Genomic DNA, 18254 nt, shown 5'->3' with positions numbered 1-18254 from the left:
CTCAATAGATGTGTTGAGTTAGGTACAATTCTTATCAACATCATTATCCCCATTTTATAGATAAAGAAACTGAGGCCTGGAATGGATAACTAATTGAATCTAAGCTTGTTTGCTCACTTAAAATGTCAGGAAAGCTAGAATTCAAATTTAGGTCTGACTTCCTCCAAATCTTTCTTCCCTAACCATTACATGATACTGCTATAAACTACTGTCTTGTGAAACTTGAGTCTCCATGAGAGCATGGGTTAGTCCATGTCCAGGTTATGTACTATCAGATTGTATAGTATACAGTTATATGACCTCAACCTTCTTAATTTTCAATTAATTTTTTATTGTAGTGGTCAATATTCTCATAGAAATTTCTGTGCATAAAAATAGAAATAACACAGGTGGTTTAACAGAATCTGAAAACCAAGCTTTGTGATATAATAACTTTTAACTTTTTTTGCCCAGAGCCAAATACTCCCCATTATTATGCTTACCAGTTCTGAAATCTGATAGATTTAAATACAGTTTATTTTTCTTACGCCTTATGTTATTTCACAAAAACTTTAATGTAATTTAAGCTACAATAAAAACTTAGAGAGATGTTTCAGTTTAATGCAGCTTTATACAAATCTGTTTCTGGTACATAAAAAAGTAATTCCTACAACAGTTTTTCACATTGCTAAATTAATAAATACAGATCACTGTGAATTTCTGAATTTCTAATTATAATGTACAAAGACAATTCAAGAAGAATAATTTGTTACTTTTTAGTTAAAATGAAAATGCATTTATGACAGAGACATAGATGCTCCAATTGAATTTACCTAATTACTAAATAAGGAAAAATTCACTGATGAGAAATATATAAAAATAGTAAGCTGTGTACTCTGCATATTGGAGTTTTTGTTTCATGAGTTGTGTTTCTGTAGTGTGGGAGGTAAGCAAGTAGTTTTTCACTCAGGCTCTGCTGAATCAGAGATTTAAAAAAAAACAACTAATAGCCACATATAAATTGTGGGGGAGCTTTGCCCGCAGAGTCCCCGGTCTGCCATGGATAAGAATAAGTCTACCAAGACATGGTCTGCTTGGGGAGGAAAGATGGCCGATCTCTCAAAGGAGAAGTGCCAAGAACCTGTTCTTCAATGGGCTTTTATTGGGTTTAATTTGCATAGGAATACAGGGAGTATACATAAAGCTCACCAATTACTGTCAGGCAGAAATGATCAAATAATAGATAACATTCAAAGAACTCTGAAGGCTTATTCTGAGTCAGGGTCAGATAGCTAAAGAGCCATAGAACTTTGGGGAACAAACTCATTCCATGCATGGACTCCTATCAGAAAATTGAGGGTATTCTTAGCAAAGCAGGTTTCACAGGATTTTATATATTCTTTCTTATGCCTGATTGCCCTAGGGAACCCACCCTTTGCAGCACAGGGCTGCACCCACCTCCAACATTGTTTCAGGCTTAAGGCATTGTTTCAGGCTTAAATCAGGGAGGGGATGTAAGGCAGCCAAGAGATTAGGAGACTTCTTACAGACAGAATGAGGACTGAGGCTATGTCAAAGCAGAGGGGTGAGGGTCCATCACCCCCTTTTTCTATAGCCCTCCAAGTCATTCCCTGAGGGCCCCTTCACTACTGTGCCTGTCTTAGGTCACCCCTCCTTTGAGGAGTCTTACCCATCATTGGCTAACCAGTCATCTGCCCAGGGCCAAGCAGAGTCAGGTGAAAGGGGGCATAGGTGGTGCCCCTACAAGGAAGATAAGCTTTGTCTCCTAAACAGCTTATGGTCCCAAGGTCTTTTTACTCAGCCTTAGCCATGAGGGGTTACAGTTTCTGAAACCAAGCAGGGCGGTTCCCAATAACAAATCAAGAATATATTGATGTTTTATATTTTTGAGATAAATATATAACATATTAACTTCTTTGTAAGTTCAACACTTGTTACATATAGCAAATAACATATATTATTTATGCATATACTCATATACTAATTCCGCATTTTAAATAATAGAGATATAGCAAAAGCAAAAAAGCAGAAGGTCCATTTGTAATGGGAAATGTGGAGGTTGATTCATAGGAAGAAAAGAGATGGAAAAAGAAAAAGGAAGAACTAATGAAGAAAATGAGGAAAACCAGTGATAAGAGAGACTAAATGAAGAGAGATTATTGGAAATAAGTTTAAGTCCAAAGAACAAAGGAGAGAAGGAGGAGACAGCAAGATGGAAAAGAAAAAGTGATTAGGAGGAAATATGAGGAAGGAGGAGGGGACGGACCCTAAATGGAAGTCTAAATCTTTGAACATCAGAGATCTGCTTTTATCTTAAATGCTAAGAAAAGATTAATATACTAATTTTTTACTATGAAGTTGTATATTTTGTGCATGTTGCTTATTACATAAGCCTTTAATATTTCAACAATGGGAAAGTATATATCATTAATAGCACCCCTTCCCCCCAAAAGCAAATTAAGCATATATAAAATAATCTGGAAATACTTTTCAGAACAATTATTTTCTTTGTATTCAAACCGTAGTGAGCAGTCTTTTGAGAATTCATGTTGAATTGAAAGTGTCCTGTTTACACTATTCTGTGCTACATAAATTCCCTCCTCACCCACATACTGTGATATCTTTGAAAAGAGAACTTTATTTTATCTTTTTATGCTTATCATCCAGACCTGTGCTAGTAAATAGAAAACGGTAATTACTTCAATGAATAAATAAGGGTATTATGTATAAAAAGATGAAAGACCAAACACTAGAAGAAACTTTACATGGAGTGAGTATTTCAATTATAAATATTATAATATCAAGCAAGATTTCAATTATATTTTCTTATTTAGATTAGATCTTAGTGATTTGTGCAGGGGGAACATAATAAAACATAGTTGCAGACTTTGAAATCTAAATCTCTATAGTTTTACCCCATATTTCCTCTTTGCATCTCATTTCATCTACTATCCTAAACATTTCATGCTATGAAAAATAAAGAAAAGTAAATTTATTAAGTGCATTCCATGTTTTTCTGTCTTATTTCTCATTGCTGTCTCTTTTCATTGCATCATTGTCTGTCAGAAGTGGGCAAGTGGGAGACAATAACAAATGTTTCTATTCAGCACCATGAATTTTACAGTTGCTGTAAATGATATATAAATTTGCTTGTACGAATGCAGGAAGTCAGTGTGGCTAATAAAACATTTCTTGTTCTTCTTCTTTATCAGATGACAAATTTTTGTGAATCTCTTATGTGAAGAGCACTGATCAAAATTCCATGTTAATTTTGCAGGTGATGGAAGTCAAAGGACAAATGATCCATGTCCCAGAATCAAATTCCATTTTATTCTTGGGCTCTCCGTGTGTGGACAAGTTGGATGAACTCATGGGCCGGGGGCTGCATCTCTCAGACATCCCTATTCACGATGCCACCCGAGATGTCATTTTGGTTGGTGAGCAGGCAAAGGCCCAAGATGGCTTGAAGAAGAGGATGGATAAATTAAAGGCAACTTTAGAAAGAACTCACCAGGCACTGGAAGAAGAGAAAAAGAAAACAGTGGATCTCCTATATTCTATTTTCCCTGGCGACGTAGCTCAGCAATTGTGGCAAGGGCAGCAAGTGCAGGCCAGGAAGTTTGATGATGTCACCATGCTTTTCTCGGACATTGTGGGCTTCACAGCCATCTGTGCTCAGTGTACCCCCATGCAGGTGATCAGCATGCTGAATGAACTGTACACCAGATTTGATCACCAGTGTGGATTTTTGGATATTTATAAGGTAAAGGGGTTTAGTTACTTATCTATTAATACCTTTTAATAGCAAATTATGATCTTAATTAAATTGCAAGGATATAATTTCTTTTTTATGATTGCTATCTCTTTAATTTAGAAATCTGTACAGAATACAGCTATTTCTGCTTTATTAGAAAACTTTCATTATGAGTTGATTTATAGCATTGATATACTATAAGTAACTGAATCATGATATTGCTCAGTAAGGAAAAATTTGTAAAGCTAGTATTTGTTATTAAAAAATTAAACTCGCTGAATACTAGGCAACTTTTACCCATAGAATGTCTTTCCTAGAGAGTGGGATTCCAATATAAGCTAAGAATTATGTCGATAGTTAAAAAGAAGCAGTAAGTCGTGCTAAAATATGCATTGTATTTTCAGTTATATCATGGTTAATCGGTATTTTGCATTGCAATGTCAATTAAGTGAGTCCCTCTAATTCTGAAAGAACACATGTAAATATTCTAGCTATTGCCCAAATGACCAATGGCTTTTACTGGAAGGACCTTAAATTTCAAAACTAAATAGTGGAAAAGCTTTGAAAATGAGTACTAATCACCACCGGCTTGTCTGCTTTGATGAATTCCTTATTAAAATCACAGCATTATCTTGCATGATTCAGGCCCAAATCTGCCTAGTGAATAATTCTGTAACTTTACATAGAATTTCACATGGAGTGCACAATGTCAGGACCCGTGGCTTTATTATATGAAGGACAGAAAGTATGTTTAACATAAATAAACAGTAGTGAACTGTAGGTTTTTATTTTCTTCTTTACTAATCCATCTGGACCACTATTTCTTTTATAGTATGATTTTCACATAAGCATATTTGGAAAGAACCTGCCTGTTTACATTGTTTTCATTAAGGTGTATCTTCTTCAGAGAAAGGTATTCTCTAGCCAATCTGCGTAATGGGTAGCCCATGCTAAATATTTTAGTGAGTCTTTTTTGAAGGGTAACTTTTTAGTGTGAAGTGTATATGAGGGATTTGCTTTATTATACAAAATAAGAGTTCTTATAAATTATTTAGAACTTTCTTATAATTTATTGTTATATAGTTTATGGTAGAAGGAGCAAATGTCTGACCCTGAACCACAGACACACTACGATGAGTGTGTCATTGCCACACCCAGCCATTTCCCAGAGGTAGAGCAGGTCAGCCTGAATTTGCCAGCACTTTCCTCCCTCCAGGCTTGGGGCCTTAGTGCTCTATTTCTGCTACCACCAGTCTCCTCCCTGTGACCCTCCCATTTGCTTCGTTAGCTTCCTCCAACTGAAGTAATCATATGTTATTGTGGTCCTAAGTTCATACACCTAAATGAGACTGACAAAACAGATAAATAGGTTCTCCTTTGGAAAAACATGGAAACCTTTGATTTAAATGTAACTATCAGGTTTTGAGGAGAGAAGAAATGTGATGTTTTCTGAGAGTACCAAAACAATTTCAAGGTTAAAATATATTTAATTAGGTTTTTGCTTCTTTTAAAAAGCTATAAATATAGCTTCTTTTGTGATAAGCTAGGACACCTCATGGGAAAAAAAATCTGTGGGAATATCCTGTATAACCCTCAACTTTTCGTATGTTATTAAAGCATGGACAGTTCCATATAGTGATAAAAAATTATCAGCAAGTTTTATTTTTTAATATATTTTATTGATTATGTTATAACAGTTGTCCTATTTTCCTCCCTTTTATTCCCCTCCACCCTGTATCCCCTCTCCTACCAGCTTTCCTCCACCTTAGTTCATGTCCATGGGTCATACATATAAGTTCTTTGGATTCTCCATTTCCCATACTCTTCTTAAACTCCCCCTGTCTATTTGTACCTACCATTTATGCTTCTTATTCCTTATATCTTTCCCCCATTTTCCCTCATTTTCCCCCTCCCCATCCTCTCTGATAACCCTCCATATGATCTCTATTTCTGTGAATCTGTTCCAGTTGTAGCTGTTTGCTTAGTTCATTTTTGGTTTTATTTTTTTAGGTTCAATTATTGATAGTTATGAGTTTGCTGTCATTTTACTGTTCATATGTTTGTTTGTATCTTCTTTTTCTTAGATTAGTCCCTTTAACATTTCATATAATAAGGGCTTGGTGATGATGAACTCCTTTAACTTGACCTTATCTGGGAAGAACTTTATCTGCCCTTCCATTCTAAATGAAAGCTTTGCTGGATAATCTTGGATGTATGTCCTTGCCTTTCATGACTTGGAATACTTCTTTCCAGCCCCTTCTTGCCTGCAAGGTTTCTTTTGAGAAATCAGCTGACAGTCTTATGGGAACTCCTTTGTAGGTAACTGTGTCCTTTTCTCTTGCTGCTTTTAAGATTCTCTCCTTATCTTTAATATTGAGTAATGTAATTATGATGTGACTTTGTGTGTTCCTCCCTGGGTCCAATATGTTTGGGGCTCTCTGAGCTTCCTGGATTTCCTGGAAGTCTATTTTCTTTACCAGACTGGGGACATTGTTCTTCATTATTTGTTCAAGTAAGTTTTCAATTTCTGGCTCTTCCTTTTCTCTATTGACACCTATGATTCCTAAGCCTTTCCTCATTTTTTTGAATTCTTGTTTCTTTATTCTGTTCTGGTTGAATGTTTATTTCTTCCTTCTGCTCCAAACTGTTGATTTGCATCTGGTTTCCTTCCATACACTGTTGGTTCCCTGTACATTTTGCTTTATTTCACTTTTCATAGCCTTTACTTCCTCCTTTATTTTGCAACCATACTCAACCATTTCTGTGAGCTTCCTGATTACCAGTGTTTTGAACTGTGCATCTGATAGGTTGGCTATCTCTTCATCACTTAGTCACATTTTTTCTGGAGCTTTGATGTGTTCTTTCATTTGGGCCATGTTTTTTTTTTTTTTTGTCTCAGCATACCTGTTATGTAGTAAGGGGCAGAGCCACCAGGGTGGGGCAACATAGCTGCGTTGTGATGCTGTATGTGGGGGAGGGGTCTGAGAAGGAACAATGCCACTTGCTCAGTTCTCAGCTGGCTTTCACTTCTTCCTCTACCCACAAGCAGATTGGGCCCTTCTGGTGCTGATTCCTGGGTGGGTCAGTTTGTGTACATTCTAGGACCTGTGGGTAATTTTGGAACTTTCTTGTGAGGCTGGGAGTTTCTTCTGCTGCGTCAACCCCCCCAGTTTTTTTTATTCAGGGTTTTGAGGCTTTATTTCCCTGCGCCGGGACCCTGGGTTGCATGGTCTGTCTGGCTCCTTAGCTGTTCCTCCTGGTTTATCTGCATGCAAATGTGGGGCAGTCCCCTCTGCCAGCCGCCACCTTGCCTGCCTCAGTACTCCAGCCACCACCTTGCCGCGAGTCTTCTCCACCCTGGCTGCCTCTCTCTGCCTCTCCTACCAGTCTGGATGAATGTTTCTTCTTTAACTCCTTGGTTGTTAAAGAGTTAACAACAACCTTGGTTGTTGACTTCCATATAGTTTGATTTTCTGGCAGTTCTGCTTATTTTTTGTTTTTAAATTTGTTGTTGTTCTTCTTTTGGTTGTGCAAGGAGGCACAGTGTATCTACCTACACTTCTGTCTTGGCTGGAAATCCTCCAGCAAGTTTCAACTTACAAAGTGGATCTGCTGTTTGTCTGTTACTCAAGACCATGCTTTCCATTTTTCATATATATATATATATATATACATATATATATAGAATTTTTTAAAAAATTGTGGCTCACAAATTCTCTTAAACAGAACTTGCTTATGAAATTTTAGCCCTAAATTATAAAGTAATATGACTTTAGAGCCTGGTGTGTTTAACATATCTTTGTTGCCAATATGTCTATGTATCTTGGACAGGTGTATAGGGCTTTTGAAGTTTAATCAGGGTCATGGGGATTGAGTTTTGGGAATCGGACTAGGAAACACTAGACTATGTGCTGAAGCCAGAACAATAATGGTATGACCAGAGAGGGAGGATGAAATTAAGAGTGTAAGGGGAAGAGTATTATTTTGTTATAGGATAAAACAAAGTATATTATGAGAACCATATGAGGAGGAATGTAAATTAGAAGTCTTGTATCTGACCTTGTAATTTTAAATTTCTTTTTTTTTATGTTGTTCAGGTACAATTTTCTACCTTTTCCCACCACCCCTCCCCCCCACCACAAAATTTTAAATTTCTAATCATCATAATCATTCTAGGTAATTTTCTAGAAAATATAAAAAGTGCTATTACCAAGAGCTATCTGGTAAATAGTTTTAATTACTATTGAAAAGAAAAACCTCAAAGCCAGTAGAATGTTTTAAGGACCACAAATACACTGATTTTATAAAATGAAATACTATTTTGTTGGGTTTAAAGTATGTGTAGAATTTTTGTAAAATAATCATACCACAGAGAAAACTATAGCTCACTTTTGTTTTATTTTAGAAATGTAAAAGGAAATGAGATAAAGCTGAATGCTAAGAAAGAAAGAAAAAGAGACAGTGCCCCACAGGGGGCATTTGAAGTCTCCGTTTTCAAAATGTGTGGTTGTCCCGTTCTTGATCGTCTTGTTTTTCATGGTTCCTGTCACTAGGGAGATGATGCAGTGGTGAATTATAATTCTAGTGGTGCAGTTCAGCTAAATTAGGCTATAATAGAAAAAGCTCTGCTAAAAATAATCAAACCTTCTATAAAGCAGGAGGTTTAGGAAGAAGCTATAAATTTTACTGTACATATTTCAAGCATTGAGAAAATTAAAGCCTTTACAGTGTTTGGCTGCCAGGTCTTACAGGTGTATGCGTAGTGAGTAAGAGCTAGGTAAACTGAAGGAAGCGTGGAGGATAATTTTGACCCTCATAATTAGAAATGCAGATCTTTAGTAAAAGTCAACATAAATAGTGCACTATAATATTTTGCTCCTCAAATTTTATAAGGTACAGAGAATGAACAAAATAGAGAACCGTAACTCTAACTTTTTAAATCAATGGCATGCAGATAATAATAATAGTGTTAGATATTTTTTAAATATGGAATGCTTCACGAATTTGTATGTCATCCTTGCGCAGGGGCCATGCTAGTCTCTGTATTGTTCCAATTTTGTTATGTGCTGCCGAAGTGAGTACTGGTATTAGATCTTGAAGCAACCTAATGTGGGTTTTGTCTTAATTTATGTTTTGCCTCTGGCAAGCTGTTCAATGACAAACAAGAGAGAGAAGAGGAGAAAGATGAGTCCATTTTCATGCTCCTCTCATTCCATTCAGCCAAGACTTTGGTACCCCAGTGCTGTCTTAGATATGCTCCTCAAGGTTCTCAACTTTTCACCTTTAACCGCTGTCTTAACTTTACTTATCTCTAGTTTTATTACTTATAAGGTCCAGATTCTAAAGCAGCACTTGTATTTAGTGGCAAATGTCCATCTTAGCTGCCATCATTATTTCTCAGACAGTTGTATCTGGACATATTCAGATATGTATTATGTGATATTTTGTACCTTTTTGCATATACAAAACTATAGTCCCCCTAGTGCTTATTAGAAGAGAATAAAGTATGGCCTCATTTAATCTCCCATGACTAATATGTAGAGGTGTTACATTATCTCCATTTTTAGATAGAGAAACTGAGTTTTAGAAAGGTTAAATAATCCAAATAATATAGCTCATAAATCAGAATTTTAACTAAGGCTTATCTGACTCTAGAGCCTACAGCATTTCCACAAATCTAGGCTGTGTTCTATAGACAAAGATGAAGTCATAAAAACACAAAGTAGAAACTGTTTCAAAGCTAGATTACATGGCCCTGGCCAGTGTGGCTCCGTAGGTTGGAGCATCATCCAATAACCAAAAAGTTGTGGTTAGATTCACAATCAGAGTACCTACCTAGGTTGCAGGTTTGATTCCTGGTCTGGGTGCATATAGGACGCAACCAAGTGATACTTTTCTCTCACATTAATGTTTCCTTCTCTCCCTAAAAGCAATGAAAAAATGTCTTCAGGTAAGGATTAAACAAATAAACAAATAAATAACTAAGTTACATGATCAATAACTGTAGTTACACTGTCAAGTGATGAGAAGAACTCTATGACCAATGTTCAGAGTTTTGAGAAGCTGCATCTTAAAAGTTGGGGACTCTCCCATCTGCCATCCTCCCTTTTTGTCAGAAACCAGCTAGCATCTTCTCCCTTAACTCTTTTAATGCACAAATAGCAATAGTGTACCAGGAAGGAGCGAGTGGGACCAATGATTTGAAGTGCAGGCAATAGGGATATAATTTTAAGATAATAAAAACTGAATAATGAATATTTTAAAAATAAAATCATTTTTCACAGGCAACACTGAAAAATGTTAGTAATAAAATATTTCCCCCTGTTGGTGTGGGGTAAGGAGAGATCCCATATTAAAACCCAAACTCACTGTTAAAGGCTTGGGAGTTGAGCACAAGGCAGCTGGATTACTGGAAATGGAAACCAGCGAGTGTATCCAGACAGCAAGTATGAAGATGAGCATCAGGACAAACTTTGATACAGAACTGTAGGCTTTTCTTTGGCCAGGGCCAGACACAGAGCCAGAGGGTGCACAGGAAAACCCCTCCCTAGAGTCAAAAGAACCAAACACGACAACTTCATCAAAGGATATAGAGATGTCCTTCAAGACTTTAGATGCCAAAATAGGAATTAGAACCCGCGGGTATGCTGGAGCTAGCAGGTTATTTCTAGCCACTCTTGAAAATGAGTAAACTATATTTAGAAACACTCTGGGCATTAATACAATTTCAAAATTGCTACATATCTTGAGTTCTGAAAATCTTCAGAACCAATGAAAACACTGTGTTGCTGTTATAAGCTCCAAATCTTTGCAAATACCATACCCATAAAAATAGGCTACAAAACCTATTAATATCATATACATTTCATTTAATTTACATATGTATAATGTTCTGCTTTAGTCTCTCTTTAGTCTATTAATTATAGATTCCTATTAACAATAACTCCTTAACTACTTTGTAGAAAAATAGTCTGTACATTCTAAAAATAAATACAGAATGCAGAAGAAGTAAACAGGATAGAGATCCATGATAAAATGGTTTATATATAAAGTGATCTGTATTCACTTTTGAGTGGGCATGTTATTGTCTCAGGGAAACTGAGAGGCAGACAAGCCTTGGGAATCAGATGTCTTGGTGCAGACCCCTGAGGCTTTGCACTGGTGCGGTAGCTGTTTATAAACTGGAGAAGGAGTTATATCAGACTTGAATCCCCATCTGTAGCCTCGTGAGTAAGAAAGAGCTGAAACGTCTGCTCACATCAAGTTACAAGGCTACAGAACTCTATGCCTCAAGAATTTTGATTTGTTTTGTCATTTGATAATGTGAAGCTACTAAAGCTGGCTGTTCACTGGACCATCAGCCAGGCTTCAGAAAATAAAGCAGAATATTAATAATAATTACTCCAGTGTGGATTGGATTTTGCATAGGAGAAAAATGAAATACTTTCTTTTCCCCTTGTTTTGTTTTATGATAAAAATGTCTTTTAAATACTTAGTTTATTCTTGGAATTTTGTAAATATGCACCATATTTTTGGACTATAAGACGCACTGGAGCATAAGACGTACCTAGGTTGTAGAGGAGGACAATAGGAAAAAAAACCCCGCTTCACTGCCACCACCCCCACCCCCTGCTCCAGCGAGTCAGATAAGCTACATTTGGACTATAAGATGAACCCCCATTTTCCTCCCAAATTTGGGGGAGAAGGGCATCTTATAGTCCAAAAAATACAGTATATAATATTTTACTCCACTTCTCAGCACCAAACACCAGGTCCATTTAGTAAAGACTGACTGTTTCATTTTTTCCCCCCAAGATTTACATATTTTCTGCTTTTGAAATGAAAAGCTACTAAAGATTTATACCAGTTCATTTTAGTGAATTCCATCAACATCAATGCCATTTATTTTCACTGCTATTTTAGTGGAAAGGAAGTAACAGTATCTTCTAGTAAGTCTAGAAAAGAGGGATTTCTGAAGTAAAAAATATTCAATTCATTTATTCACTCAATAAACATTTGTGAATCACTCAAGAACAGGGCATGACTCCCATAGAAGCCTGTAAAATGTTATGGAAATTAGTATATATATTTAGCTCAATTTTAATGAGTAGAAAAGAACTAATTTATATGCTTTAGAAAGTAAGGTGAAAGTCAAAGATAAGTATTCTGCTCTGGAAGCTCTTCTATTGGGGGGATTATGTTGTCAATTTCAGAATACCATCATGCCCTAAGAATTACCTGACAAGGGTTTTCCTTCATTTATATTTTTCCTCTTGGCAAGCACTTAGGCTGGAGATAAGGGACAAACAAGGGGAAGGATGGATCCTTTTCCCTGTTGCTCTCATTGCATTCAGCTAAAGCTGCTGAATCCCAGCGCTATCTGAAGTACACTGCTTGGAGTTTCATCTTTCCACCTTTAACCACTATTTAACATCTGTGCTTCAGTTTTGCCATCTGTAAATAGACTAATTTTACCTACCACATAGTAATATTGTATGAGCTTTTAAATGAAATATATGTAAAATGCTTATTACAGTGTCTGGTCCGTGGTAGTAAATATAAATGTTAACTGTCATTTCTCACATAGGTATTTCTGGGTATATATGGGCAGTGGGTATGTGTTTTATATGCATATGCCTGTATGCACATGTGTTTGTATGTACATAAAGATGGAATAGCCTAGCCCTGGCTGGTGTAGCTCAGTGGATTGAGCACAGGCCTGTGAACCAAAGCATCACAGTTCAATTCCCAGTCAGGGCACATGCCTGGGTTGCGGGCCAGGTCCCCAGTAGAGGGTGCATGAGAGGCAACCACACATTGATGCTTTTCTCCCTCTCTATCTCCTTCCCTTTCCCTCTCTCTGAAAATAAATAAATCTTAAAAAAAAAAAAAATTGATGGCGTAGCCAGTGCTTATCAGAAAAAAGGATAAAATGCTTCTTTGCTTACGTTCATTCTTTCAGGTTATTAGAATTATATTTTATGCCAGAGAAAGACTGAAGGAAACATAGGGAAAGAGGCATGAGTAGGGGGCAAGAGAAATATCCCCCTGAAATACATTAATTGTCGTATCTTCACTGAGTCCTCATGGATCCTTTTTCGTGAAGATGGGCCAATAGTTCATCTTCATGGGTTAGTTTTATATATATAACCTGAGCTACAATATGAGATTTGTGAAGGTAACACTGTTTCTTCAATATTGGCTTGTGCAATGTCTATGACCTAAAATGTGAATTTTTTATATTCTAATATGACATCCAGAATTATTTTTTTCTTAACTTAGAGGACATTTTTTTTATACTCTTGTGCAAATTATGAAACAGTTAAGAGGCTAAAATAATTTGGATTGCCAAGCAGAAATCAAAATTGATAGTGTCTTGTTGAATTTCTTAAAGTGTTTTTGAGTTGTTGTTTTTATCCCTGTTGATTTCTTAAAAGATTTTATTTATATAATTTAGATTAAGGGGCACAGAGGGAGGGAGAGAAACATCAATCAGTTGCCTCTCATATGTGCCCTCAGCTGGGGACAAACCTGCAACCCAGGGACGGGCCCTGACTGGGAATCGAACACACAACATTTCGTTTTTCAGGGTGGCGCCCAATCAACTGAGCCCCACTGTTGATTTTTAATTTTCTAAAGAGTATCGGCAATTGCTAAGAGATTGATGTTTTGATTTTTATAATACCAAGAGTTATGGGCTGAATGTTTGTGTCCTCCCAAATTCATTTGAAGCCCATCTCCCAATGTGATGGTGTTTGGAGGTGGAAACCTTTGGAGGGTAATTAGGTTCAGGTGAGATTATGCAAGGGGACTTCATGATGAGATCCGTGTCCTTAATAATGAGAAGAAATAGAATTCTCTGTCTACCATGTGAGGACACAGGTGACCATCTGCAAGCCAGGGAGTGAGCCCTCACCAGTGAACCGAACCAAATCGGTCAGTGCCTTGATCTAGGATTTCTCAGCCTCCAAAACTGTGAGAAAGAAATTCCTGTTTTTGACACTTCTCCAAGGAAAACATACAGAGGGCCCAGAGACATATGAAAAGATGCTCAGCATCACTAGCCATCAGAGAGATGCAAATTAAAACCACAATGAGGTATCATCTCACACCAGTCAGAATGGCCAACATAAACAAATCCACAAACAAATGTTGGAGAGGATGTGGAGAAAAGGGAACCCTCGTGCACTGTTGGTGGGAATGCAGACTGGTGAGGCCACTGTGGAAAACAGTATGGAATTTCCTCAGAAAACTAAAAATGGAACTGCCCTTTGACCCAGTAATTCCGCTGCTGGGATTATACCCTAAGAACACTGAAACACCAATCCAAAAGAATCTGTGCACCCCAATGTTCATAGCAGCACAATTTACAATAGCCAAGTACTGGAAGCAACCGAAGTGCCCATCAGCAAACGAGTGTATCCAAAAACTATGGTATATTTACACAATGGAATTCTACGCAGCAGAGAGAAAGAAGGAGCTTATACCCTTTGCAACAGCATGGATGAAACTGGAGAGCATTATGCTAAGTGAAACAAGCCAGGAAGTGAGGGACAAATACCATATGATCTCACCTTTAACTGGAACATAAGCAATAGAAGGAAAAAGCAAACAAAATATAACCAGAGTCATTGAAGTTAAGAACAATCTAACAATAGCCAGGGCGGGGGTGGGGGGTGGGGGCGGGGACAGTGGGTAGAGGGGATTACAGGAACTACTATAAAGGACACATGGACAAAACCAAGGTGGAGGGTGGAGAGGGGGGAGGGAGGTGGGTTCAGCTGGGGTGGGGTGGAGGGATGGGGAGAAAAGGCATACAACTGTAATTGAATAACAATAAAAAAAAAAAAAGAAATTCCTGTTTTTAAGCTCCTGATGTATGGTATTTTCTTATAGCAGCATGAATACAAGAATATGCCAAAAAATGCATACCAATTCTAAAACAGTCTGCAAATTTATGATAAAAGTCTCTAGCAAGTTTTCTTACTGTATTAGGTCCATGTTGCTAGGTTACCCCATGATGAAAGTGAAAGATTGTTCACTAGCTTTATGAAGTTTATGTCCTTACAGAACGTGTCACTTTTGTGTATCCATAAGCTGTACAGAAGTTAAGCCCTGAGCTAAATAGTCTTTGCTCTTGTAACTAACACCTTTATGAGTAGTATGAGAAAGTAGCTTTTAGGTAGTGTACATTTTGTTATTATAAGTTTTGCTACCTAAATACTTACTCCTATATGTTTATTTTAAAAATTCACTTAAAATATCAAAATAACTTCTGATATAACTTTTCTTTATCAAAAATTACTGTCATTAAATAATCATTTACTTTACCCCGAGGTCATTTAGTGCAGGATTTCTGACAAGCTTGAGTGTGAGTATGTCAGTTATATTCCCACTAAGTTTTATAATTCCTGGGTATTGTATGAGTTTGCTAAAATAAATACTGATCTAGAGGAGAAACTTCTCACTTATCTGATAGTCTCAATGCAGTCTACAAATCTCATTGAGTTTGATAGCTCGTACTACCTTTCCCACCAAACCTTTCATTAATGATGTTCTGTAGGAGAGATTCTGCACATTAGCCTCCCCGTGTCTGCCAGTTAACAATAGTGATTTAAAAGGTACAAATTCCCTAAAGCAAAATGGAATTCACATCTACTAAATAGAAACCGTATTCTAGACATAGTGGTAGTTGTCTTAATTGTGATATCTTACTTATCTTCCAGAAGAGCCCGTGGGAGGTGTCCTACTATGTCTTTTATGAAAATGGTTTAGTAAGTGACAGATGTTACTGGAATTTAGTTCTGATTCAGCTCAAAGTTTGTACTTTAGAAAACAATGGTTGAAATCATTTATGAATCAGAGAGTTAGTGTTCTTACTTAGTCAGAAGTAGAACCTGGACCAAAGATTGTTCTAGCATTTGTGTATGTGTATTTTGTTAATTGAGATCCTGTATCCTGTAATTTTGACAATCACTAGGCAAATTTTTTTACCTTTAAGATAAGAACAATGGTATGTCATAGGATTGTTTAGAGGATAAGAAGAGCTAATGGCTCACTGGGTGGTGTGGTTCAGTGGATGCAGTGCCAGCCTGAGAACCCAAAGGTCGCTGGTTCGATTCCCAGTCAGGGCATATGCCTGGGTTGTGGGCCAGGTCCCTGGTTAGCGGCATAAAGGCAACTAATCAATGTTTCCCACTCTCTATTTCTCCTGCCCTTCCCCTCTCTATAAAAAGAAATAAAGTCTTTTTTAAAAAAGCTAGTAGCAAAAGGCTTTATAATGAATAAGAGGTCCTTGATATTATAGTTGGAGGATGAGTTGGAATTTTTTAATTGGAATTTGAATTTGAGCATAGAGTTTTTAACAGCATTCAACAAATCTGCACTACTTTTCTTTTTAATATATTTTATTGATTAGCTATTAAAACCAATAGTGAATGCTATTACAGTAGTTCCATTTTTCTCCCCTTTATTCCCCTCCACCCTGTACCACCCTCCCACCAGTCTTCCCGCACCTTAGTTCCTGTCCATGGGTCATACATTTAAGTTCTTTGGCTTCTACATTTCCCATACTATCCTTAAACTCCCCCTGTCTATTTTGTACTTACCATTTATGCTTCTTATTCCCTGTACCTTTTCCCCCATTCTCCCCCCTCCCCATCCCCACTAATAACCCTCCATATGATCTCTATTTCTGTGAATCTCTTCCTGTTCCACTTGTTTATTTAGTTCATTTTTGTTTTTGTTTTTTTAGGTTCAGTTGTTGATAGTTGTGAGTTGTCATTTTACTGTTCATATTTTTTATCTTTTTCTTAGATAAGTCCCTTTAACATTTCATATAATAAGGGCTTGGTGATGATGAACTCCTTTAAATTGACCTTATCTGGGAAGCACTTTATCTGCCCTTCTATTCTAAATGAAAGCTTTGCTGGATAGAATCATCTTGGAAGTAGGTCCTTGCCTTTCATGACTTGGAATACTTCTTTCCAGACCCTTCTTGCCTGCAGGGTTTCTTTAGAGAAATCAGCTGACAGTCTTATGGGAACTCCTTTGTAGGTAACTGTCTCCTTTTCTCTTGCTGCTTTTAAGATTCTCCCTTTATCTTTCATCTTGGGTAATGTAATATGATGTTCCTTGGTGTGTGCTTCCTTCTATCCAACTTCTTTGGGACTCTCCAAGCTTCCTGGACTTTCTGGAAGTCTATTTCCTTTACCAGATTGGGGAAGTTTTCCTTCATTATTTGTTCAAGTAAGTTTTCAATTTCTGGCTCTTCCTCTTCTCTTTCTGGCACCCCTATGATTCAGATGTTGGAACATTTAAAGTTGTCTTGGAGGTTCCTAAGCTTCTGTTCATTTTTTTTGAATTCTTGTTTCCTTATTCTGTTCTGGTTGAGTGTTTATTTCTTCTTTCTGCTCCAAACTGTTGATTTGCATCTGGTTTCCTTCCATTCACTGTTGGTTCCCTATACACTTTCCTTTATTTCACTTTTCACCCTCTTTATTTCTTCCTTTATTTTACAACCATACTCAACCATTTCTGTGAGCATCCTGATTACCAATATTTTCAACTCTGCATCTGATAGGTTGGCTATTTCTTCATCACTTAGTTGTATTTTTTCTGGAGCTTTGATGTGTTCTTTCCTTTGAGCCATATCTTTTTGTCTTGGCACACCTGTTATGTAGTGAGGGGCGGAGCCTTAGGTATTCACTAGGGTGGGGTAACCCATAGGGCTACATTGTGGCTCTGTATGTGGGGGAGGGGTCTGAGAGGGAACAGTGCCACTTGATTAGTTTTCAGCAGGCTTTTAGTCACTTCCTCCTCTACCCACAAGCAAATTGGGCCTTTCTGGTGCTGATTTCCAGATGGGTTTGTTTGTGTACGTTCTAGGACCCTGTGGGTCTCTCCAACAAACTCTCCTATGAGGCTAGGAGTTTCTCCTGCTGCCTGACCCCCCACAGGTTTTATCAGTCAGAGGTTTTGAAGCTTCATTTCCTCATGCTGGAACCCTGGGTTGTGAGGTCTATCTGGCTCCCCAGTTGTTCCTCCTGGTCTATCCTCACACAAATATGGGACCATCCACTCCACCAGCCAGTGCCTCACCTGGTCAGCCAGGTGCTGCCTTGCCTGCTCCAGTCCTCCAGCCATTGCCTTGCCATAAGTCCTCTCTACTCTGGCTGCCTGTCTCCACCCATCCTACCGGTCTGGATGAATGTTTCTTCTTTAACTCCTTGGTTGTCAGACTTCTATATAATTCTATTTTCTGGCAGTTCTGGTTATTTATTTCTTTTTAAACTTGTTGTTGTCCTTCTTTTGATTGTGTGAGGAGGCAAAGTATATCTACCTACACCTCCATCTTTAATGTGTGTAGACTTAATAGTAAAGATTTGTTTTATTTGGTTCCAGAAGACTAAAGGGGATCTTTCTGCAGAAGTTAGGAAAGTAATTTCAGCCCAGTGGAAGATCCTCATGAAAGTCAGTGTCCCAACAATGAAGTAGATTG

The 18254-nt window shown here is 37.4% G+C and overlaps 1 protein-coding gene and 1 pseudogene across 1 annotated transcript in view; one reads left to right on the top strand and one right to left on the bottom strand.

The window, feature by feature from the left end:
* The window catches only part of GUCY1A2 (guanylate cyclase 1 soluble subunit alpha 2), a 317887-nt gene that overhangs the window by 197993 nt on the left and 101640 nt on the right, over window positions 1-18254 (top strand). The window contains exon 5 of the mRNA XM_053924981.1: window positions 3278-3763. Within this exon, the coding sequence (XP_053780956.1) occupies window positions 3278-3763 (486 nt within the window). The remainder of the gene's footprint in view (window positions 1-3277; window positions 3764-18254) is intronic.
* On the bottom strand, window positions 8735-8834 carry LOC112314430 (U6 spliceosomal RNA; annotated as a pseudogene).

Source organism: Desmodus rotundus, chromosome 5, assembly GCF_022682495.2.
Source record: "Desmodus rotundus isolate HL8 chromosome 5, HLdesRot8A.1, whole genome shotgun sequence".
In the NCBI taxonomy this organism is placed as follows: domain Eukaryota; kingdom Metazoa; phylum Chordata; class Mammalia; order Chiroptera; family Phyllostomidae; genus Desmodus; species Desmodus rotundus.
Note: the sequence above shows the minus strand (reverse complement) of the source record. Positions and strands in the feature narration are given on the sequence as shown.